General features: G+C 40.2%; 1 protein-coding gene across 1 annotated transcript; it reads left to right on the top strand.

Annotated features, from left to right (window-relative positions):
• The first annotated feature begins 821 nt into the window (after positions 1 to 821).
• Positions 822 to 8,406, top strand: LOC107032833 (actin, cytoplasmic 1-like). The gene is made up of 5 exons (XM_072974272.1): positions 822 to 893; positions 1,801 to 1,930; positions 2,358 to 2,419; positions 4,897 to 4,990; positions 6,760 to 8,406. The coding sequence occupies exons 1-5, from the start codon at positions 846 to 848 to the stop codon at positions 8,019 to 8,021; spliced, it is 1,596 nt and encodes a 531-aa protein (XP_072830373.1). The 5' UTR covers positions 822 to 845; the 3' UTR covers positions 8,022 to 8,406.
• The last annotated feature ends 17,098 nt before the right edge of the window (positions 8,407 to 25,504 follow it).

Here is a 25,504-nt window from a genome sequence, read left to right as displayed (position 1 = left end):
CCTGTCCCTTGTGCCCTTACATTCTCCCTTGACTTCAGTTGTAGGGCTGTGCAGACTTGTCTGTGGTGACTCGTTTCCATGGATGTGTGCCCCTGGCAGCGTAGGGCACCGAGTCTGACTTTTATTTGTATTGGCAGCTTCTCCAGGATAGTGCTAGCGGCCTGATAGGTACAGGAAATAACCGTTGTCCTAGTGAGTGAGTGGATGACCAAATACACGAACATGATGGTTTCTGAAGGTCGGTTCTTGTTTTGTTTTGGTTTCCTAGGACGGGGCGACTGAGCTAACGGTCGCAAAACCAGAAGATGTTCCTGAGCCTGCTGACATCGCTCAAGAGGAACTGGCAGATGATAACACGTTGACCTCTCTCGACGGAGCACTCGGGAGTGACGTGTTCGGTAAGTTAGTGAACATGTATTGAGCTGTTTGTTTTTGCTCATTTACCGAAGTGTCTGCCCCGAAGCTCGTTTTCGGAGGGGAAGCGTATATATAGCGCGCTGCTAGATGGAAGGCGTGCTTAGCATGCGGGACGTCCTGGGTTCAACGCTCAGCGCCTCCATTTAGGAAGAAGGTGGCTAATGTTGGACATGTGAAGTGTGTGGATCCAAATACAATGTCCATGACTTTGTGAGTGTTTTGCTTTTGCCACCTGTCTTCATCACTGTCCCAACCACGACCAGGCTTTGCTTCCAAAACAGCGCTTCCGCCCTCTGAGAGTCTGTTCTGGCACGTTATTTTATTGAAGTATGGATGAATGGAGATGGGTGAATATGGGTGTTTAAAATTTACAGTGGTAAACGTAATCATTAATGTCTTTGCGACTCCATTTTCCAGATGGGGAAACAATGTCAGAATTTGGAGGGGAGAGAGATGGAGAATCTCCTGAGGAAGAGGTACCGTCTCCTTTTGTTGCTGTTCTTCCTCTTCTTCCAGTGTATAAGCACGGGCGTGGGCACCTGGTAAAACAGACGTGGATGCAAGAAGCCGTGACTTTGCATCCTCACGTTTGCACTTGCCCACGAACATTTTTGACCTGGGTTTTTAACCCGTAATTGATACAGTCATTCTGTGCTTCATGTCACATGCCTGCATAGTGTACTTCTGATAGTTTTCCTGACTCACCTAATGAAAGCAGTGTCTGTATCTAAATTCTTGTTTCCAAGTCCTTTTCCGTTATATGCCTTGTTACAGGACACTGAACGTAGAGTTGGTCCTGTGAAAGTGAGGTGCTTTCTTCCCTTCTTTTTTAGCAATCCTCACTTGAAATTGATGAAGTGGTGTCTCTCGTCGAGTCTAGGATATTGGGCCTTTCCATTCCCTTCCCAGGAACAGTGTTCTCGTTTTCCTTATTATAACGTATGATGTTGCTTGACACCGCATCCTTCTGCTCAGGCTGCCCCTTCCTCCCCTTCCCGTCACATCCCTCCTCGTCGTCCCCCCCCCCGCCCCCGCCCCCCTGCACTGGGGCTGCGTTTTGAGGCACAGCGCAGTCTTCCCAGCATTCCCTGAGCTATGGACGTGCAACAGACTCTCCTGTCCCTTGTGCCCTTACATTCTCCCTTGACTTCAGTTGTAGGGCTGTGCAGACTTGTCTGTGGTGACTCGTTTCCATGGATGTGTGCCCCTGGCAGCGTAGGGCACCGAGTCTGACTTTTATTTGTATTGGCAGCTTCTCCAGGATAGTGCTAGCGGCCTGATAGGTACAGGAAATAACCGTTGTCCTAGTGAGTGAGTGGATGACCAAATACACGAACATGATGGTTTCTGAAGGTCGGTTCTTGTTTTGTTTTGGTTTCCTAGGACGGGGCGACTGAGCTAACGGTCGCAAAACCAGAAGATGTTCCTGAGCCTGCTGACATCGCTCAAGAGGAACTGGCAGATGATAACACGTTGACCTCTCTCGACGGAGCACTCGGGAGTGACGTGTTCGGTAAGTTAGTGAACATGTATTGAGCTGTTTGTTTTTGCTCATTTACCGAAGTGTCTGCCCCGAAGCTCGTTTTCGGAGGGGAAGCGTATATATAGCTCATTTGTTGGTAGAATCATGCTTAATATGCAGGGGTTCCTGAGTTCAATTCCAAGTGCCTCGTATAAAAAAAAAATTTACAGAATTGTTTTGAATTGTGTATATTTAAGTGTCATATGTTGCTTTTTAAGTGTTTTCTCTTGCTGCCTGTCTTCATAAATATCTCAAGCACACCCTAGCTTTTCTTTTAAAGAATGCTCCCACTTTATTGAATTGTTTTTTGCTACTTTGTTTTATAGAAAAATCCATCAATCGCAATAGATCCATATGTGTGTTTAAAATTTACGTTCATAATAATTCTCATTCATGTATCTTTAACTTCTTTTTATAGATGACATATCAGCTTTCGATTTAGAAGTGGAGAGAGATTCGAAATTCTCTTCTCGTTTTAAGGTACTGTTGTATGACTATTATTGCTGTTTCAATTATAGGCTTTGAGGAATGTTAGTACACAAATTAAGGGTTGTCCTGAGATTAGTTACTCATCTTTGCATTTTCCAATCCAATCTTTTTCTTCATTTTTTCATCCACCATTGAGAACTTCATTGTGTGCTAAATGTCATGGCGTTGCCTAGTACGCTCTGAATTTTCTTAGCTTATCTAATGAAGCCTGTGTATGTAGTACAGAAAGGAATGTTGAGAAGTCTTACGGAGTTGATACGGCTTTTTGAGTAGTTTTCTATAATAAATAAAGAACTATTCTTTTTCAGCCTGTGAGCAGTTGTGTGTTTCTTTTGTATAAATGGATGTGGCAGACTCTCAGGCAGGTTGAGATAAAAATAGGTTGGATCAAAAAGAATAGTGTTTTCGTGTTGTGTTTTGTTTTTTGTTTTTGCCATATTAACCTTGAAAAGCAAATGCCTGTGAAATGGAGTTATTGTTGTTTCCTTGTCATTGATCTGCAGGGATTATTTCACGGAAATCAGAAGCATGGTTAAGAGTGACAAACATGTGGAGTCAGTGTACTAACAGTTTGGGTTAGTGATGTTTCATTGAGGAGAACCCCTTTTGGATAGTTAGTGTGGCCTGCATGTTGTACTTTGATCATGACCCTAATTGAAGTATCCTGTGTAACAGTGATGACGTGTTCGAAGCTGACGGCTGTGGGGAGAGAGGGAAGGAGACCCTGAGCTATTCTATCTGGACAGCTGCTGCCTGGTTGCCCAGCAGTGTGTGTGAAGTCAACATATTCGTTGGCATGCACTGGCTGTGGGGTCTTGGAAAACCTTGTTGGAGCTGTTTGAATGTCAGCGACTTTGTTGGTAAAATGGTACTGATACCTCTGAGATGTTGTGCAATGAATAAACGTGGTAACAAATGTGAAAACATGTTGTCGCCTGTAAGTGGTGCTATAGGGAGTAAGACAGAATGATCACTGGCAATGCATGGCTGAGTGTTGATACTTTTTTGACATCTGAAGGAGAATAAATGGCAGTGGAGTTAAGAATGGGAAATTCAGAGCGGGCACGTGGATTTCTCAATTGGAGTGTGTCACGTTTCAGTGGACTTAGTGGAGATCTCTGATACGTATAGAGTGCTTTGGTACTTGAGGCTATCTTGAGATTTTAGATGTTTTGACCTTAAAGAAATTCCTGCTCCTGAACACCAACTGCGTGCCGGGCAGTTAGACACTGAATGTACCGGTTGAGGAGTTAGGCTGTAGGAGTAGGAACAGAAGAACCAGTAAACAGCAATCCTCTGTCAGTCACAGTGAGTCCTTCAGGTAAAGAAAATGGAGAACGTCAGTTTTTTATGAAAGTGAATGTTTTGTAGCTAGGATGGGGGTGGGGTAAGAGTGGAATTTACGTAGTTGGCACAGATCGGAGTGTGACCACAGCTGCCAAGGGAAGGATGGGACAGAGTCAGTCACGTGACAGCCCAGGGGAGGGACATTCTGGACAGAGAACAGGGTGTCACATCTGGTTATTGTTCCCCAGCACCTTAGAGTGATCAGGAAGCAGCGAGTGGGTAAGTGTCCTTATACCCATTTTTATTGTTGTGTGTAGGAAAGAAAATGTGCATAGTGAGGACCTGGCACGTACGGAGGGTTGGGAAATAAATGTCCTTATCCTTCCCTTATGGCAGTCCCTGTGCTTTTTTGAGGAGTTCCATAACTACATTTAAAGTTTTTTGCTGTTATTAAAATGTCAGTGTTTTTCTTACTACGTTGCTAATTTAGTCAGCTAGTTTTCTTAACTATTATGAAAGTTTTATCAAATAATAGTTAGGTTGTGCTAAGCCATTGTTTCCTGAAATGAAGCAGCTTCTACAGTGTTCTGTCAGGACTCAGTGTGACAGACTCCAAGGTTTGTTTCATGCCAAGGATCTCATTTTAATGCTAAATCCGTGTCTGTCCTTAGAAATATTTTAAATTTATAGCAAGTATACTTACTAAAGTATTTGTTTAAAAATAAGTGTATTTTAAATTTTGGTTTTTTATGGAAGTGTAGTCAGTTTACAATGTTAGTTTCATATATACAGCAAAGCAATTCCGCTTTACCTAGAAAAATACATATTTTTAAAAATGTCTCCCTTTTTGTGGGGGAATTTAAAGTGGAGATAGGTGTTTTGAAGTTAATTCTTTGTTGAAATTTGAATATAAGTCAATATTTTGCATGTGAAAATACTTGCCCTGGCTTTCCATGATCAGTTTACTGAATCAAAAGCCAAATGAAGATAAAAGATAGATTTGATCTAGAGAATATAAAGTTTTCTACTTAAATGTTTGACTTCCCAAGATATTCTTCCCTTATTTTATGTCTAATTGCTTTTAAAATAGGAATTTTTTTAAAGTTAGGAATTGCAGGGATTTTCTTACCAAGGGATTAGGAAAGCTTTATACAACTCATTATTAATATTGATTTTAACAGAGTATCTCTGAGAGTCAACCACAGAAGTTTGTGGATAATTCATCTGGAGCTGCAGGTCAAACAGGAGAAAATACATTAAGTGAACAAATAGAAGGTAAGAGCTGTATTTTATTAAAAAGTCATTTGACAGAATGTTGACTTCAGACATGAATTCTGATACATTCTGAAAGCCAAAGAAAATCACCTGGTGAAGATACAGTGAGGGGAAAGGTGAGAAAGGAGGTCAGTTGTATAACTCAGGCGTCCGCAGCAGGTCAGACTGAGATGCCGCTCAAGGAGCTGAGTTGTTAGTTTCACTTCAAGATGGTCTGTGACCTAGGGCAGTCAGGAAATGAGAAGGGAAAGAGGGGATGAAGAATGAGGCAGAGGGGACAGGTAGTAAGTGAAGGGAAAGGAGGAAGGGGCCTGTGGGGGAGGGTGGGAAGGCAGAGCAGTTCTTTGGAAGAGGAAGTGTCTGAAATGTGAGATGGACCTGAAGTGGGCTTCCAGCACCACAGCTTGTCCAAAAGCACGAATGTTCTCACTGTCCCTGTCCTCCTCATTGTTAGGAGGGCAGTGAGGGCTGAGGTGCCTGATCACGCAGAGCTGGGTTCTCCCTGCCGTGGGTGAACACAGGCAGGTGCAGGCAGCTGTAAATGTCTGGACCTTCATGTCACATGGTGTGTTGCTGCCTTTAAGGATGGTGTCACCTAGGCCAAAAGAAGAGAACAAGGAAGAGGAAGAGAGCAGGGTGTGTTACGGGGGATGGGGGCCAGGGAAGCTGCTTCCTGATTAAGAGTCCATTAGAAAGTGTGCGCCTTTTAATGCAGTCTCAGGTTGGGGAAGCGTTACAGTGGGCACTTGAGGTGAGATTTCAGAAGGATCAATTAAGTCAAGTAGACTCAGTATAGACCAGAGTTTCTCAAATTGTAATTAGTCACCCAGGGACCTGGTGAAAAGTGCACGTTCTGATTAGCAGGCCTGAGATTCTGCATTTCTAACAAGTTCTGAGGTGACACCCTTGTTGCTGGTCTTGAGACCACGCTCAGAGCAGCAAGAGGGTAGACGTGTGTTTAGAGAAATCTGGAAGAACAGCCTCTGGAGAGCTCACGACGTAACAGCATCAGGAAAAGCGTGGTTTTTGTTTTCCTTTCTGAGCACGTTTATAGCCAGAGGGAGGCAAAGAGCTGAAGTAGAAATTACCCACGTAAGGTACTGTGGTCAAGCAGAGAGGAAAAAGAAGTTGTGGGGGTCATCCATCCAAAGAATCCAGAAGAGGAAGAATTATGACCACAGACCTAGGGATCCCTTTGAAGAGGGGAGGATGCAGTGGAAGGAAGGAAGGAAGGAGGACAAAAGGCGGCAGGTAGGTGATGTGGGAATTGATGAGGAAACTTGAACGAACTCCTTTTAGATGGCGTCATACGTTTGCACTGAAGCAAGATTAGATTGTTGCCGCTGCAGAGAATTCCGGAAGCAGGAAGGGGCTGGAACTGGGGTAAACCACAACCACTGCTCACAGCTATTAGGCATCAAGGATGTGTGTTGCATCGATATTTGTTACTCGAATGAGATTAGTTTGAATATGGAAGCACTGGCTGTGTGTGGTTCTTTTTTAATGGTAGCTAATTTTTTGATAAGATGGTTGTTTCACAAAAAGCCTTTTAAACATTAGCATGAGATACCAAACCAATTTTGGGAACAAAAGAAATTAATAGGGTTCATTCCCTAAATGGTAAAATTGTTGTTCTCAGTAACTAACTACAGTGATTTTGAAATATAAAAGACTTTTAGTATCTAATAATTCTGTGGCAATCAAATTTATTTTTTCCTTTTTGAAAATCATATTTCGATGTGGAAAACTTAATCTACATTATTTCTTAGGTGTGTCTTATATACCATCTTGCACTAATGGATCAAGAAAGTTTGAGATGACATGCGAGACCACGTCCACCCCGACAGCACGGGCCCCTCATTGCTCCACCGTCGCCACCGGGCTGCACCACCACCAGTTTGCCATGGGTAATGACATTGCTGCGCTTGTGGTTGACAATGGCTCCGGCATGTGCAAGGCCGGCTTTGCAGGCGATGATGCCCCCCTGGCCATCTTTCCCTCCATCGTGGGACGCCCCCGGTACCAGGGCATCATGGTGGGCATGGGCCAGAAAGACTCCTACGTGGGTGATGAGGCCCAGAGCAAGAGAGGCATCCTGACCCTCAAGTACCCCATTGAGCATGGCATCGTCACCAACTGGGATGACATGGAGAAGATCTGGCACCACACCTTCTATAATGAGCTGCGTGTGGCCCCCGAGGAGCACCCCATGTTACTGACCGAGGCCCCCCTGAACCCCAAGGTGAACCGTGAGAAGATGACCCAGATCATGTTTGAGGCCTTCAACACCCCAGCCATGTATGTGGCCATCCAAGCCGTGCTGTCCCTGTACACCTCTGGCCGCACCACTGGCATTGTGATGGACTCTGGTGATGGGGTCACTCACACTGTGCCCACCTATGAAGGATACGCTCTCCCCCACGCCATCCTGCGTCTGGACCTGGCTGGCCGGGACCTGACGGACTACCTCATGAAGATCCTCACGGAGTGTGGCTACAGGTTCACCACCACGGCCGAGCGGGAAATAGTGCGTGACATCAAGGAGAAGCTCTGCTACATCGCCCTGGACTTGGAGCAGGAGATGGCCGCCGCTGCCTCCAGCTCCTCCCTGGGGAAGAGCTACGAGCTGCCCGATGGTCAGGTCATCACCGTCGGCAGCGAACGCTTCCGCTGCCCTGAGGCTCTCTTCCAGCCCGCCTTCCTGGGCCTGGAAGCCTGTGGCATCCACGAGACTACTTTCAAGTCCATCATGAAGTGTGACGTGGACATCCGCAAGGACCTCTACGCCAACACGGTGCTGTCCGGCGGAACCACCATGTACCCTGGCATCACCGGCAGGATGCAGAAGGAGCTCACCGCCCTGGCCCCCAGCACGGTGAAGGTCAAGATCATCGCGCCCCCCGAGCGCAAGTATTCCGTGTGGATGGGCGGCTCCATCCTGGCCTCGCTGCCCACCTTCCAGCAGATATGGATCAGCAAGCAGGACTACGACGAGTCCGGCCCCTCCATCGTCCACCGCAAGTGCTTCTAGGTGGACTGAGTTTCCTTCCACCGTTCTCTTGACAAAACCTAACTTTGGTGGAAAAGGAGATGAGAGTGGCCTAGTTTTTTTTTTTTTTTTTTTTCTTAAAAAAAATTTTTATTTTGGTACTTGACTCAAGATTTAAAAACAGTGAAGGTGACAGCAGGCAGTTGGATCAAGCATCTCCAAAGTTCTACCTTGTGACCGAGGACTTTGTACGTTTTTTAAAATAGTCACCCCAAATATCCTGAGATGCATTGTTACAGGAAGTCCCCTGCCTTCCCAAAACTACCCGACTTCTCTAAGGAAGTCCTTGCGGAAGCCCACACGGGAGGGTGATGGCGTTGCTTTTGTGTAAGTGATGTTCTGCAAATAAAAAAAAACTGTACCTTAATACCTGTTTCTGTTTGTTTTATTTTGAATGGTCAGTCCCCCTTTTTTGTCCCCAAACTTGAGATGTATGAAGGCTTTTGGTCCCCGTGAGAGTGGGCTGAGGCATGGAGGCAGCCAGGGCTTACCTGTACACTGACTTGAGACCAGTTCAATAAAGTGCACACCTTAAAAAAAAATTTAAGTTGGCTAAGCTAGAGGATCCAAGAAATATACGCACACCAGTAGCCCACATGGGTATGGGAAAAAATGAGTATTTTTATGAACTATTCTCCCAAGTGTGTATCCAAGCTGATCAACTCATAGCACTTTCTCTGATGAGAAGTGAATTACACATTCAAATAAAGTGTCGTCACAACTGTGTGCTTCCTAAGTTACAGTGGAATTGAAGAACGTGATACATCCTTGCAGTCTGATGGTGTCAACTGCATTAGAGATGTGCTGCTGCGTTAGTCTTCTTGGAGTCATGACTTACTCTAATTAAAGCTCACTTTTCTCCTCATCAGTCAGCATGTTCCCATTGGTATATGTACAGTTTTCTACTTTATAAAGTCATTTGAAACATAATCATACTTTTGAAATCTTAACTGCATGTTGTGTTAAACCTATATTCCTGCTTTTATTCATTATCTGTAATGGATTCATGTTTCTGTCTTGCTGCTATCTTAACTGCTCCTCAAAAACAAAACACCAAAACCTAACGTGTTCATTTCCAAAGCAAGCATGAGGCTTACACTCAGTCCTAACTCTGCATGACTGTACAGTTGGCTTTCGTGTTTACATATAATTGGTTATGTGTCCCTTCTGTCTTTTAGATTCTACTGAAAAATATCCTCACTTGAAGGTAAAATCTTTTATACATAATTTTATCTTGAATTTTTTAGTGGGGGTACTGGGAATTGAACCCAGGACCTTGTGCATACTAAGCAGGCACTCTACCACTGAGGTGTACCTTCCCCCCTTGAATTATCACTATAGATTATATCAAATGTACATTATTTATTAATCTGTTTCAAAACCCATTCAGCCTACAGTTGGAGTGAGATTCTATTCTTAATAAGACAGGAGAAATGAAGGATTTACAAACATCCAGATGAGGTAAATTTTGCAATACAAATTTAACTCTGAAAAGAAGTACACTAAAATATTTTAAATGCTCACAGTCTTCTCATTTCTAATTCCTTTTTGTTTGCAAATTTAATTTGAAAGATGACAAATAAGACATGTTATTGTTACTATCCATGTTTGGGAAAAGATATTCACAATGTCAGCATTAGCTCCGAAGTTCCCATTTCTGTTGGGATACACTAATGTGCTCAGTTTGGCGTCCCCATACATCTTAGGGATTCTGAGAGATTAATTATTAGACGCTGAGGTTTTTTCCAGTGTTTTAAAATGCTTAATTGAATTCTGACCTTTATGTAGAGTAAAGCTTCACTTGCTAACATGTCAATTGTATTTCAACTTTAATTATTTCGTTTTAGCGTTGTTACATTGATGATTTTTTTTTATTTATTTAATGGAGGCACTGGGGATTGAACCCAGGGCCTTGTGCATGCTAAGCATGTGCTCTACCACTGAGCTATACCCTCCCCTCTCGAAATTTTCTGAAATAAATGTTTTACTCATAAACAGAGAGCAAAATGCATTCGTTTAATTTTTCCCAGTAGAATTTTCACAAGACATTACAACAGAACCACTTTCTTCATTTTATGTATTCAAGATTCTGTGCTAAAAAAATTATTAGCATAGAACAGACCTTAACATTTTATTTTTATAAAATGCAAGAATGGAAAGCTCATTTTAAGGAAAAATCCATTAAACTAAAAAAACCAAAATTGACTAAACTTTTATAAAGGGCAATTTTTCTAAGAATTGCAAGGTAATGCATTTAGTGTAAAATATGACTTGAACTGTTTAAGCAATAAAATCTGAAATTATATGTATTCAATAGGCCAATATTTATTGTACTTTTCATCAAATGAATCTAAATAGCATTACATATATATGTTCTCTATTATCTAAAACCAAAAATAAGCAGGAATTTATTTTATTTTATTCATGTGATTTTTCCATTTAAGCAATCCCCAAGTTGGATCTAGTCTCTAAAAGTATTATTTAAAAGTTACATTTTATAAGCTAGCTCTCTTTCCCATGATACTGTCTCTTGTTTAATTAAACATTATAAATATTATTTGACTTATTTCCAATGCAGCAGGAGTTGGGAAAAATATAACTAGAGAACTAGAAGGTATGTTGCCAAAATGTATGAATTACATTTAGACATTGACTTCTGAAATAAACTAAATAGTAAATAACATCTCTTTCCATTGTTTGAATAACAGACACTATATTACATTTTTTTATCCATACCTAGTGAAAAATGTGAAAACAAAACCATTCATAATGAAAAATATACTTACTCCTCATTTATTCATAATGATCCATAGCTTTAAAAAAAAAAATCTCAAGAAGCCTATGTCCTCTGTTTATTTCTGGCTGTATCCTTTCCTCCTGCTGTCCTTGTGGGACTGTCACCCTGCACACCGACACTTCTCAGAAAACCTGGAGTTCATCAGCTTCTCGAGTTTCTGGTAGTGACTGAGGCAAAAAACTCAGACACAAGCAATCACAGTCCATGTAGCTGCCACTGGTGGGTGACAATTAAATTTCCTGTCATTGGTTAATCTTTGCCCTCAGGGAAAATTCCAAAGTCCTTAGCTTGGAATAAAAAACACATCAATCTGTTTCTTGCCAAAGTATTCAGATGTTTCTCTTTACTCCCCTGCTCTGCCGCTTTGCTCCAGCGTCTGGCCCAGCTAGACTGCTTCCAGTTCCACACGTGCCCTTCCCTGGCTCTAGTTTTTGTGTTTGTTTCTTCCCTCTCCCTCCCACACTTTGTCCTCCTTCAGGTACCTGCTTACATATCACTGCCACCAAAAGGGGGCAGTATTGGCACAAAGCTGGATGTCCCTTCTAAGTGTTCCAGTTGTGCTCCCTTTTATACCTGCTGTGGTTTTTATGACTCTGTATGGAAGTTGCCTGTTTTTCCAGTTTATGGTATGTGATTTTTCACGGTGGACTGTGTCATCTTCATCTTGCAGTTGCAGTGCTTCTCACAGTGTCTCACCACATGGTTATTGAGCCAATGAATAAAGAGTGAGAAAACCAGAAGCTGTGATCCTCAGCCACACGAGCAGGTAATTCAATGTTCAGCCCTGGGCAGATTCTAGAGTCGTCATCTTGCATTTGGTATTGTAGTTGTATATAGATACTTTTCATTCTTCTCAACAGTTAGAAAGTTCTCAGCTTTCTAAAGAACTAACATATTTAGTTACCTATGAAGTATTTTAGATAAAGAATCTTAATTCTTTTTCTTTCCAGCTGCTGCTGAACTTGAATCTGGATCCTTAGACCTTCCCCTCTAGGATCCACAGCAGCGCACGGAGAAGCCACTCTGGGCAGCTTTGTGTGGGGCCTCAAGGCTTACTCTCTCAGCTCTGGGCACCTCTGTTGCTAACCCTTCCTAGCTCTCTGGCCACTGGAAACCCACTCTGCCTGTTGTACCCTTAAGATGGGTTCTGTTTGTAACTCACTTCTACTCCTTGGAAAACAATTCCATGAAAACTCAATTGGTTTCCCCCCAGCTGTGGGCAGGGATGAGGAATAGCATATTATTATTTTATAAAATATATAAATAATAAAAGAAGTCATAGGACAGCCCTGGGCACAGCAGAGAGTCAATAATGCCTCCCGGCCTAAAGCAGAAGTGACGGCTCAGTGTTCCACGGCTGCCGGGCAGGGTGAGCTGGTCACTCCTTTGCACCCTTACACTTTTTTCTTTTTTTTACTGAGAAAGAAATATGTGCATATGGTAAAAAAAATTCAGAGCACAAAAATACACAAAGGAAAGGTTTCCCTCATTCTTTGTTGTCACTGTTTACAATCCTTTGTGTGTTTTTCCAAATAGGCTGTGCACATTCCAACCTACACATGTAAACTCCTTTAACATTTACTTATTTTTAACCTAAAGGAATTTAAATCCTTAAGTGACTTCTGCCCTGTGATAGAAAAGAACAAATCTGATTCTGTATTAGCTTTATTCCTTTGACTTTAACCCTGTGCCCTGTTTCCTAGGCTTAGACTTGCTGCTCTGCATCTTTTTTGTAAAACAGTGTTGCCAATAGCCTGAAATGCTATAACAGGAGAGCCTGTTCTCAAGGCTCTGACCTTTAAGGATATTAGCGGTTTTACATTCATAAAGATAACAAGTTGAAGAAGAGAAAATAACTTTTGTTGGTTTTACAGGGGAACCATGACCTGACCCACATGGACAGCTACAAAAAAGAAGGATTCCAAGAACAAAGAATTCCTCCACCAAGAAATTTGCAACAAGTGACCACACCCCCTCCCCTTTTCAGTATAAAGAGCGTGAATTGTGACTTGGGGAAGATGGTTCTCCAGGACATCAGTCTGCCATCCTCTCAGTCTGCTGGCTTTCTGAATAAAGTCTCTATTCCCTTTTGATTAATTCATTGTAGTTTTGTTCATCTTTCTCCAGTGACCTTTTCCTTTGTAATATGGAGGAAGATTCTTTTGAAAAGTCAGCATTATTTATATCAATTCCATTAGCTTGTCATCGTTTGTGCTTGTGTATTAGGACAGATAAACAACATAAAGAATAAAATAATTTCTACTTTACTTTAACAAAGGAAAATTAAAAGAAAAATCCCTTGGGATGCAAATAAATTTAGAGTCAATTTTGATTTAACATTGATTCTTTACAGCTCAAAAAAAGTCAGGAAAAAAAAATACAGTTGCTCTCTCCTTACCTTAAGCAACTTTTGCCTAAATGTTGAAAGTGATCATGATTCCTGATTCACCTTTTTCACCATGTTGAAACAGTGCTAGACCCTTTATGTTTTGTTCTCTCACTTAATCTTCACAACATACAAGGGAGTGGTATTATTCATACCACTTTAAATATGAGGAAACTGAGAATTAGGAAGATAAGGTAACTTATTCAGCATCACCACGCCTGGAAGTGGAGGGGCTGGGATGAATCAAGGTCTATCTGATGTCAGAGTTCATACATCATATGCATTTGCTATTTGATACAGATCTTTGTGTGGAGATTCTGTTTTGTGTGATCTAAGGTAACTTTTTTTTGGGTGGTGGTGTAGAGTCCTCAGGCTGCCCAGAAGGAGGCTCAAGTTAAAGTACTTGAAGGTCGGCTTTAACAAACTGGAATAACCAGTGATACACAAAACCAGCTCTTATCCCACATGTCGAAAGAGAAAGCAGAATTACATCCTGAGCTAGATGCTCTACCCGGCCATGCTTTACAAGGTAATTTGGATGAAGTTTTAGTTATATAAATTGCATAGTAACTTTGCTCTTTGAGTTTGCTATACTGTTGTCCGCTATAGCCTGACTGAACAGCTGCTGTATTTACTTGTGCTTTTAATAATCGTTCCTTTAATTTGCATGCATAACTTTGGTGGAGTGTAATTACTGTCATTGCGAGAAATGGGTAGCAACTTAAAAGGGCTTACTTAACATTATTGAGCAACTAGCTTTTATAAATAAAAAAATCAACCATGTTTCTGAATTGGTTATTTTAAATTGTTTAAAGTATTAACCAATTTCATTACTCTGCATATCTAACTGCCTTAAAAATAAATTTAAAAGCGTTTGCTGTGGCGTCTGTTCACATACCTTAAAAATGGTGCATAATCTTGTCTTACGTGGGGGTTTTTAACGTTGGATCTGTTTTGGTTGGAGTACTGCTTTTTGTTTCCCTTTTGCTGTTATTTACACAGATCCAGATGGCGCACCTTTAGGTAAGTATGTTTAGCTTCCTGTGTGCCTACAGCTGCATGAATTACCAATTGTTCATGCACACTAATTGTGGTACATCTTATTTTAAACTTTTTTATTGGCAGCCAGCTGGTTTCTGCATGATCATTTTTTGAAATGTACCTGTGACCACAAACATACTAAGTGTTTTGTCTTTCTTACACATTTCCTGATTTTTAAATTGTTAGATATTTAAATAAGTATGTTTAGTTAATTTTCTGTTTCATTATTGGAACTCCAGTTTCAGCTCCAGTTTCATAAGCCCCCCTTTTTTTTTATAGGAAAAAAAGGGAAGATATATCCCTTTTTAATTTTTAAATATATCTGTTAACTTCTATCTGTTCTTTTACCCTCATAAACAACTTTGTTATTTATCTTTGGCGTATATTTGTCTTTGGCATGTATTTGCTAGATTTTTAGCTGTTCTTAAGTTTTAGAAAGTTAAGCATGTATATTATAAATTGAAAAAAACTATCCAGAGGACTTTATAGGAATAGATTGAAACAATATAATCATAACATGGTATTTTCAGGTTGGAAAGAGCTTTAGGTTTCATTGAATATTGAGACTTTCAGTTTTTTTCTCTTGCCACTGCGATATTCACGTGGACCACACCCACCGTGAGGAACATCTGTGCTCCTCCTGGTGATTTAAGTACATGGAGGACCAAGAGCATCAGGGTAATTTTATTACTTGTGATTTTTCTGAATGATTATTTTGGAGCAGTTTTTATTAAAGTTATTCCAAAACCTGATCTTAATTTTTTTTTTCTAATCACACAACTGTCAAAAGTTTTCTAAATACTTATACTTGAAGGAGAGGAATGTAACTGAAAGAGTAAATGTCATTACCTTTCTAGGTCATTAAACAATCTATGAATCAACTTAAAATAAATTTATGTTAAATAAGATGTTACACAAATAAAATATATGAGCTATTTGATTTTTTTTTTACATGTTTACACTGTTAATCTCAGAATAGTATCTCCTTGAGATCAATTCTGTAATATAGGTACGGACAGAAAAATCTCAGAATATTTCCTTGAGATCAGCCCTGTAATGTAGATATGGACAGGCTACTCCTTTGAACCCACTCAAGCTGTGACAAGGACGGGTGGAGAGTGGAACCATGGCTGTATTAAGGAACCATGCTAGACTGCCCACGTCCCTGGATCATAACTGGAATTTTTCCCATTCCACGTGTTATCAAGCATGTTTCTGCTCGTCTTCCTCCTTGTTCTTGTTCTGCTCCCACCTTCCTCCTCCACCTTCTCTTTATTCTTCTTCATCTTCACGGCTCCATTATCCCTTTTAACTTGGAAGAAAAATGCAGTGCCCCCTTTGATGACCTTTTGTGCAGAAAAATATTAAACTGCTATTTGATGAGTGCTGTTACTTTTCACAACTTTCCAACGTCTGTAGCTTAAAGAAGGGTCAGAAGCAGAGACGGAAAATGCATTTAGTTAATATAACCTGTGACTCGTGACAGAAATTTTCCCTGAGGACTGGGGCCATGATCCAACCCACAGGTTCCTGAAAGAAAGAGTATGGAAGGAGAAAAGCACAGACGTTAAATCCGTGGAAGCTACATAGTCACATATGCATTGCTTTGAAAAACACTTTTTAATTCCAATTTATCTCAAGTATTGGACTGGGTGCTGAAATTAGAAGATAAATAAGACAAAAAATCTTGCACTCACAGACTTGATGCCTTGCTGAGGGCGACGGACCATGAACAGATAGTGATACACTGCAGTGAGGGCAGAGACTGAAATTTGTACAGGGAATTTTGGGGGTACAAAGTGGGGTTACCCAGCAAGAATGGAGGAGCTGGTGAAGACTTTCTGGAGGGGGTAAAATTTGAGCTGAAACATGAAGAATAAAATTAGGCAAGAGACAAGGTTGAAGGGGGTGCAGCAAAGAGTTGCTCTGTGCAGTGAGTAAGTTAAAGCGTGGGCATTTAGCCACAGCATTATAGGCGTGAGCCCTTCAAGCAGGTTGGTGCCCGGGAGCAACAAGGCTGTGGTGCAGCGGGATGGGACATGAGGCTGGACGGGCAGCTGGGCCAGTACCTCATGCCTAATAGGTTTGTGTTGTGGCCTTTGAAGAATATTTTTATTTCTCCCTTCTTTTTTCTCTTTTTTTTTTAATGCTCCTAGAATATTTCCCTGTCTTTGGAGATTTGCTAGAAGACTCACGGGGTTCAGCAGATAATTGTATTCATGGCAGAGATTCATGAGAGCAGTGTAGGAAGGATCCACAACAGGATTATATGGGGAAAAGATGCAGGTAAGAGTTGGGGGGAATCCACATTCAGGCTTCCTTATGTGCTCTCCCTCCCATGAGAGATCACACAGAGTGCACGCTTCCCCCTGGAACAAAATGCAGCAATGTATGTGCATTGTTTGTGCCCACTGTTTATCTTACATCCAACCAAAATATTCATTTGCATCACCTGGCTGACCACTGTAATATTTTAATACATTTATCTTGTTGCATCAAATAATTACCGTAAGAGAAATAATTTTGGAGTTTATGACTAGGTGAAGAGCACTAGAAACAGTAATATGGAAACCAAACTGAGTAATGTTTAACTTCAAAAACTTTAAAAATAATGGGATATTTAAGGAAGGAAAATGAATTATTTTAATTCGTTTTGATTTTGAATCTTGTCATTCTGTGTTTTCCACAGGCATATACATTTCCCCCCATACTTATACTGAGAGAGGACGTACAGTTTTCTATAATTTCCCTTTTCATCTTGTGGTTAATTATCTGCACATAGCTCATTGTCTTCAGACCTTATGAAGCTTCGTGGTGAAGTGAAACCTAAAAACAAGGTAAGGAGAACTGGAAATACCAGGTGAACATTCTTACTACTGCTCTTCATGATTCCTATTGAACACGGAGGGTGCAGGCTCGGCTCTTCGCAGGCTCGCAGGTGGGCATGCTTTCACCAAAGGTCTCATGTGTGGGAAGGTTAGTGCTTTATCGTTTTCCCCTTAGAAAAAAGCTATATTGAACAGATTCTCCTTTATGGGGCTTGTGACCTACTCTATTCTTGCACTTTTCCCACCAGATAAGATGATTATGGAGAGCAATCCTTCAAAATAGTTTAGATTGATAGGAGATTTTTGAAATTTTAGCCTGTTAATATGTTCTTAAGCGTTCCTTATTTATTTTGTTTAATTGTATCAAGAGGTGGTTTGAATAGGCCAACTCTTAATCATCTTTTTGTTTTAAAAACTGAGGCTATAATGGATACTTGTGAAGTTTAAAAAATATGAGTAATATATACTGTTAAATGTGTAAGACACACATGATATATTTCAGATTGAGTGTTGGTAGCATTTGCTACTAGATGAATTATAACCACCTTAAGATGTTTTTTGGATTTTTGCAGTGCTTAGTAAATATTTGTTGAATGAATGGGTGGAGTCCGGACCTGAAAGAACAGTACTGTGCTAGTGGACAGGATGGACTTGAGGCCCACAGTGGTCAGCCAGGTGATGCAAGTGAATATTTCAGTTGGATGTAAGCAATTAGCAGGGGTCAGTGTGATTACCTGAAGAGGACATGCGCCATCTAAAACAAGTGCCACCACTCCATTGCTGCTCATTTTTGCCATGATGGAATATGGGCCTAAGGCTACCAAATTCTCAGTGTTTTCAAGAGAAGACTTAAATATGGATTTCAATGGAGAATTTCATTATCTTTAAAATTATGGGCTTGCCAATTAAAACACATCGACGGGCTTCATGTGTGGTCCTTGAGCTACTGGCTTGGTAACGTGTGGTTTGTGTCTTATTATTCTAAGTGGCTGAGCAGAAGGTACCCAGACTCAAAACATTCTAGTGTAGTTTAGATCCAGTCTTCAGTGAGGGAGAAAATCTCTTAAGGTAACTTTGTGTCTCAGGCTCTGTGAAGGCCTCGCTATTCGTGCCCTTGTAGGATGCCAGGGGGAGACGTGAAGGGGTGGCCTCAAGGCCATCTCCTGAAAAAACCACTGTGGTTAGGAAGCCTGGGGAAATGATTCCACTGGCAGCGGAGAGAATTGACAGGATCAAAGGCTGGCCTGCAGGGCTTTTTCTTTTTTCTTTCTTTCCCTTTCCCTTTCTTTTTTCTTTCTTTCCCTTTCTTTCTTTTTTCTTTCTTTCCCTTTCTTTCTTTTTTCTTTCTTTCTTTCCTTCTTTCTTTCTTTTTTCTTGGCAATAAAGGGTCGTCTTTATCTGCAATGGACACACTATTTAAAATTTGAGTCTTGCCAGTTCTGAGAAGAGAGGTGCCCCCCATACCTACATATACCCATCACTCTCATCTCCAAACACAAAGGAGCCCACAGCATTTCTCAGAGGATGCTCAGCTAAAAGTCAGCACTGAAGGCATCCCCCGCCAGGGCCAGTGTGACAATAATGAGAACCAGGAGACCCACAATGCCTTCTTCCTCTGGTTCTAGGCTTCGTGAGGTCTTAGTTGAGGGCTGCTTTCTGACAAGCCTCGACTCTCCAGCCCGTCGCCGGACTGGCCGCTCTCGCTGATCCGCAGCTGCTGCTCCTCTCCGGGCTGTGCGGCTCGCAGGCGGGGAGCCCGGCCAGCGGGCCAGGGACGGGTCAAGGGCGCGTGGCCCCTGGCGGAGGCGGGACCGCGGGGCCCGGGGTGCGGGGATGCGGCGCTCGCTGCCCAGCCCGCTCCACGGCGCGGGGCTGACCCCAGCTGCGAAGACGAGGGGGGCGGGGACTCGAGGCAGAAGTGCGAGGCGCCGCAGCCGCAGCTGGGAGCGAGCGGAGGGATGGATCGAGGGTGGGCGGGCGCCCTGGCGTGGAAGTGCGCTGGCTGCAGGGGGCCTGGGTGGTGGGAGGTGCGTGTCAGCAGGGCTTTTTCTTTCCAAAAGTTTTCTCTTGCTCTCTGCCACTCCTTTTGAACTGCAAAGATGCCTAAAAGGCTCTCAAATCATTTATTTTTCACTCATTGAATAAAGGCAGTTGACTGTATGCTTTAAATAGGTCTGTACCAACACTATGTTAAATAGAGGGGGTGCAAAGTTGAATGCAGCAGGGTGTCTGCACTTTAAAGGTTTATAATGTGGCAAACGCCTTGATTATCTGTTAACACATTAGTGATAACATCCAACTCTAAGCATTAACAACAAGGTAGTCCCTTGGTTTTCCAGGAGTATGGAAGGGAATGCTTAAGGTGAATTTAGATTCTAGGGAAAATTAACCTTCACCTGCCTCACGCTGCTGCCAAAAGCTAGGATGGGCTGGCGTTGGATAGCCAGAAGGCAGATTAAACATCCAGTTAAGACGTCAGGGGACAGGGTCATGAAAATTGATATTAAAATAAAATTTACATTAAATAAATTATATAAGCATGGGAAAAATCAAAATTCAGTTGAAACTCCCTGCAATTATCTTTTGGTTTAATTTCTTTCTTTCTTTCTTTCTTTTTTATGAGACACTGAGGGAGCTGGCCATGAGTGTCAGCATAGCGCAGTAATGTTGGAGGCAGATTGCCTGGTTTTGAATCTGGCTTTGCCACTTACTGTGACTTTGGACTTCTAGCTTCTGCGTGCCTCCGTTTTCTCACTTGTGAACTGGAATAATGATAGTATATGCTAATATAATAAAGTATTTAGAACAGTTTCTGGCATCCAATAAGCATATACAAATGTTGGCTGATTATGACCCCTGAAAGTCTTACCTGGCTGTAGCTTTGGCTTGTCACTGTCTTACATGCTATGTTTGACACACTTGCTAGGAAAAGACATGCTAAATGTTTTTACCTTCAGACACTAGTGCAGGAGATGCCTTCTTGCCTGGCCCTCTTACACCTGTTGCAGAAGGGCAAGAGATTAGAATGAGTACTGAGACCAATACTTCTGCTAGGGAAAAAGAGCTCCCTCCCCCGTCTGGCTTCGCTTCTAAGGTAGGTAGCTTGTAAGTCTGGCCCAGCTAAACCAACTTCCTTTCTTTTGACTTTTTTTTTTAATATGCATGTTGCTAATTTCTTATTTCTATTTTTTTTAATTATGTAAATAAGATCTCTAGTTTTCAAAGTAATTTCTGCTAGGTGTCGTGTCCCCTAATTTTTTGAATATTCAGAATAATTTAAATGACACGTGCTTTGTTGAAATTGCTTTGTCCTATTTCTAAGTTTTAGGGTCTTTCTTAAAGAGTATCATTTTTATAAAGGCTGAGATGTGAATTACAGACAAAATTTATTTAGAAACAAATGTAGGTTAAAGTGACATCTGTAAAATCATTACATCAAACAGAACCTTGAAGACTCTCCAGTTTGCTCTAAATCATGGTACATCCTCATTCTAAGAGCCTGGGCAGGTGAGTAGACTTTTGCTGTCACTTTTAAAGAAAAATGCAGATGTCAATTACCAACTTAATCCATTTTGAACTTTCCTAATTCTTTGCCTTGAAGACATTGCATGTCTGGGATGAGTGTATACACAAAGAATTGTTATTGTGTTATTAAAGAGTTGAAGGAGGGAACATTTCCCATCTATGATAATCTTAACAAGAAACAGTCTATTCAAAACAGATTTTATTTAGAAATTGTTCATAATTACCTTGAGAAGAATAATTTTCCTACACAGGCCAGTGTGTGTGTATGTGTGTGTATTTCTTGTTAGTTGTATTACAACTACATCAGTCATTCACTGGTAAATATTTTTAATGACTTTTTTCAAACTAACCCTCATATATGATCTAGCAAATGATTTACTGGATGAACACATGACTGCATTGAGAAATAGTGCCAAAAAAGTGGCACATACTAGATGACTCTGCAAATAATAAAATATAACAAACCCTGCCCCCAACTTGAATATCTGTTTCTCATAACTTTCTTCATCTTTTGAAGGTATTTTCATTGTCTTCCATTCAGTAAGCCCATCTGCTACCTTTAGTTCCAAAGTTAATTTTGATGATGGCAGAACTTTCATTAATTTTGATGATGGCAGAAGTTTTCATCAATTAAGATGCTTGTGTAATTCTGTACAAATTTAAGAGCTGGTCATGTGCTGGTGCAATGACTCTTACAGCCCATCACTTCATGACTTTTATTGCATAAAATAAAATAATTTACCTAAGTAGGCCTATGACTTAAATGATGCAGAACTTCTAAAATGTGATTTCCTCTGGTTAGAAACATCAGGCACATGAAGTTTAGTTACATTTAGTTTTCACTTTCAGTAGGAATCACTGTAAGCCCATTCTGAGGATCCTGCTTTCTAATTCTTTGGTGTTTTTTTCCTTATTAGTATAACTAGCCAAGGATAGCAAAATTTCATTTTTTTCCAATTAAAATTCATTACCACTATACACAAAAATCAGTCTTAAATTGTTAGTTACATAGCCATTATTCAACATTCGAAATTTGTAATAAATTAAGAATATTTTTATTACCAAAATTTACATAGCTAACTAATACTTAAATACTAGTTAAGTAAAACATTTTCTGTGCTCACCTGTAGTATTCTTTTGTGACTCTGTAAATAATAATTCATTAAATTTCATTGTTTCTCATATTCTGATATTCTAATATTTTTGGTCTTGCAAAATTGTAAAGACAATTTTTCTTCACCTAAAGCAGTTTTAATCAAACTTAAAGACATTTAAAACTTAAAAATTCATGTTAGCTATTTGGCAGTATAGCATTGATGTTTATGTTCAAAGATAATAAGCTTATATATTTTTGATAAGATCGCCAATTTAAAAATTAAATATACCATTGTCAAGCTCCCATTAATTAAAAATAACTCATGTAATATTTTCCTATCCTAGTTCTATCTTTTATTCCCAGGTAACCTTTTTCAAGTTCTACTTAGTAATCTGTTAAAAATTTAGGTTGAATTGCCAAAGTTCTATGTATATATTTAAAATTAGATGATTACAGAATCTTTTTCTTTGTTAGTTCCAGACAGTCATCTCTGTCGAAAAAAAAACACCACAGCCTCCCCCCATAGCAAGGAGAAAGGTGTGTGAGAAAGCAGAAAAACCAAAGACCAAGGAACAAAAGCAGTCAGTTACTAATGCTTTTTTATCTGATAGGGTGTATAAAACATCAGCAGCACTGAGATGTTAAAGGACAGCAGTGGAGTTATTTTCCATATTTAGGCTGACTCTGGGGTTGTGACTGATTTGACTTAAGACAATCAAATCAGCTGTCAGCTTGTGGTCTTCTAATTTTCTTGGTCACACATATACCTGTAAATTAAATCGATCATGTACTCTGATTTATTTTTCAATTATTTGTGTATGTCATTGTGGACTTAATATACCTTTGAGGAGAGGTTTATTAAAACTGTAACTCAAATAGTCTTCTAGAAAAATTTGAAATTAATTCTGACTGTTATCTGATAACACAGATTGATTTCAGTGCTTTGAAGTGGTTGAAAAAATCTAGTGTTAGAAGATGTGTGAGTTATGCTGTTTTCTTGCTGTTCTTTCATATTTAAATTGGTATTATGATTAATTTTTTGTTGTTGAAATCTTTTAGAAGCTATGTGTGTGTTTTGTGAGGGTTAGTCTGCCTAACAGTATATAATATAATCCGATGGTCCACTTACCTGGGCACTTGTAAATTGCAACACCACAACATGCAGAAAGTTATGAATGGGTTACAGCCCCTGTACCCTTCTACCTGCGGCACACTCACCTTTCCCTCGGGTCACCTAACAGGCTGCAGATGGCAGGTCGATCTCTGACATGGTCTTGAGTGAGAGTATCAATGGCAATCTCTATTCAAATATTGGTAAAGCCAATTTCTTCAATATTAAATATAAAAAGAAGTTTTTGGGTATTTTCTGTACCCAAGTAAATGATCTTATACCATCCCCTCCCCTGTACCATCATGCACACTCTCTACTTTGACCACTGGTTTAGCTGCCTTGAATGTCATGGAAATTGTTCTAATCATCCTTGCTTCCTGTATTTAAAGATGTAATTTACTTGTTTCTACTGAATCAAATATCTCAAGAATAATTAGGAGATACGGGATGGAGCAAATAAGTAATTGAAAAATAAATGAATTAATCAGTTGAATAAGCAAATCCCTCTTAATCTCTCAGGGTCTGTTCCCTCATCTATAAAGTGAGCATCTTGGTCTCAAGTGTAAAATTGTATAATTTTAAATTTGCCTTGATTTATTCATACTGAGTTTAGATTTTAGCCAACAGAACTTTTTCTTTAGTGCCATCTTTTGGCCAATCTAACACAATCCAGTGGGGGGAAAATTAAATTGTTCAGAGTGCATTTTATCTTACGAAAAAGGAAGAGAGGAAGAAAGGAAGGAAGGAACGAACGAATTCTCTATTTGAGAAGTTTTTTTTTTTAAAGCATGTTTCTTATAACATTTCTAACAAATAAAAGACAATAAGGCCACCTATTTAACTTTTTTCTCCTTGTCGCTCAGATCCTGGAACCTCAGAGGCTAGCCTTTCACCTCCGTCTTCCCCACAGAGCCAGCCCCGTAATGAACTGAATGTTTTTAATCGTCTCACTGTTTCTCAGGGAAACGCATCAGTTCAGCAGGATAAGTAAGTCATTATGTTAAAGAGTCCCAACTATGGGTTATAATATTCCTGAGCCTTTCAATACACTCTAGGGAGAACACTTAGCTCTCTCTCTGTGCGGGAGGTGGAGTCTGACTTGTGCACTCGTGCTGTAATTTATGTGTTTTTCCAATGGGAAATGAACCATATACACAAAGTTAGATGAATTTATTTTCCTGCTGAACATGGTTCCCTGCTGTAGATTTGCATTGCTCCACTGCAGCACTTGCCTTGCCTTTTCCTTTTGCAAGTCAGTTAGAATTGAAGCATCTTTGTGATCACTTGAAGTTGAAATTCCTTAGGATTCTTCATCTTCACTGAGCCCATAAAAGCCTCTAATTTGATAGCCTGCCTTGAAAAGAGGCACATTATTTTAACTTTGGTGGATATCACAGCTGACAAAGACCATGTCACAGATGTGTAACATGTTATCGTTTGCTTGTTCTACAAATCCACCACAAAATTTGAGTCATTGTGTTCTTGAAAAAAAAGAGTACCTTTATGGGTGGAGGGGGTAGAACTCAGGGTGGGCTGTTGGGGAAGAAAAGTTGGAGGGGTAGGGAAAATACAATTTTCATCAAAGTTGAAGTGAAAAAATATTCCCACATTGAGCCAGAATCTCTCTTGTAAAAATTTCATACTAAAGGTGTTGCCATAAAGTATTTATTAACTCTGACTTGTCTGCTTTGATTTTGAATTATAACATTGTGGATGTATGTACTTGATATCCAGCCTCCCACGCCAATTTGTTTTCTATGCTGTGATCTTCCTATATACATCAATGATTTCTGAAATTACAGGATACTGTTTAAGATCTGTCTGGCATGTTTGATCACGCTAAATGGCTCTGTAGACTTAGAAAGATACACTTATTTTGAAGTAATCTTATCTACTTAATTTATGGATAAAATTCTTGATTAGATTTTAATATGGCTTAATCAGTAGATGATATGTCCTTTAAAGTGATCTAGTTAGGTGATTTTTTTTAAATTTAAAAACAAGTATTAAAAATTCTTGAACATTGTTAAATCATACTTCTCATTTAATTGAGAAAAGAGTAGAGCATTAGGAATGTCTTTAGGAAGTCCATTTTCACTAGTGATATGAAGAATTACTAAATTTTGTCCACCTTGTATTTACATTCGTAAAATTTTGTCAGTCTTTTGATAATCTTGACAGTCTAATCATGGTTCCATGTTTTTTACTGAAATAGTTTATCAGCTACCAATCATTTAACTGCATTGCCATCTCTGTAAATTAAAACTTAGAATAACTGACTACCCCAAACCCTCACCTACCTTCTGAATCACTTTCTTTGGGCCCCTTTTTGAGACTAGCATATTTCACCTGCTAGAAGTGAGGTCTCACACATTGTTTCTGATGACATGACATGCCAGCACTCACTCTGTTCTCATCCTTCCCAAGCCTATTGTATGATACTAAATGCTAAATATTTAGTATCATAATAACCAGACTTACTGTCAGTCCTGGAGGATTGAGGGTCAGGCTGACAGGAAGGGCTCAGCTATTTCTAAAATCCCACCAAAACCTCCCCGCTGTTACTGAGGGACTGGCTAAGCAGAAGACCTCCGTGTTTTTGAGATGAGTTAAATCAAAGGTTATTACATTTTGACTGATTCACTCCCCACGCAGACATGTGTTTGTGTAACTTTCATATG

The sequence above is a fragment of the Vicugna pacos genome, chromosome 13, assembly GCF_048564905.1.
Source record: "Vicugna pacos chromosome 13, VicPac4, whole genome shotgun sequence".
NCBI lineage: Eukaryota > Metazoa > Chordata > Mammalia > Artiodactyla > Camelidae > Vicugna > Vicugna pacos.
This window is presented reverse-complemented; position numbering and strand designations above follow the sequence as displayed.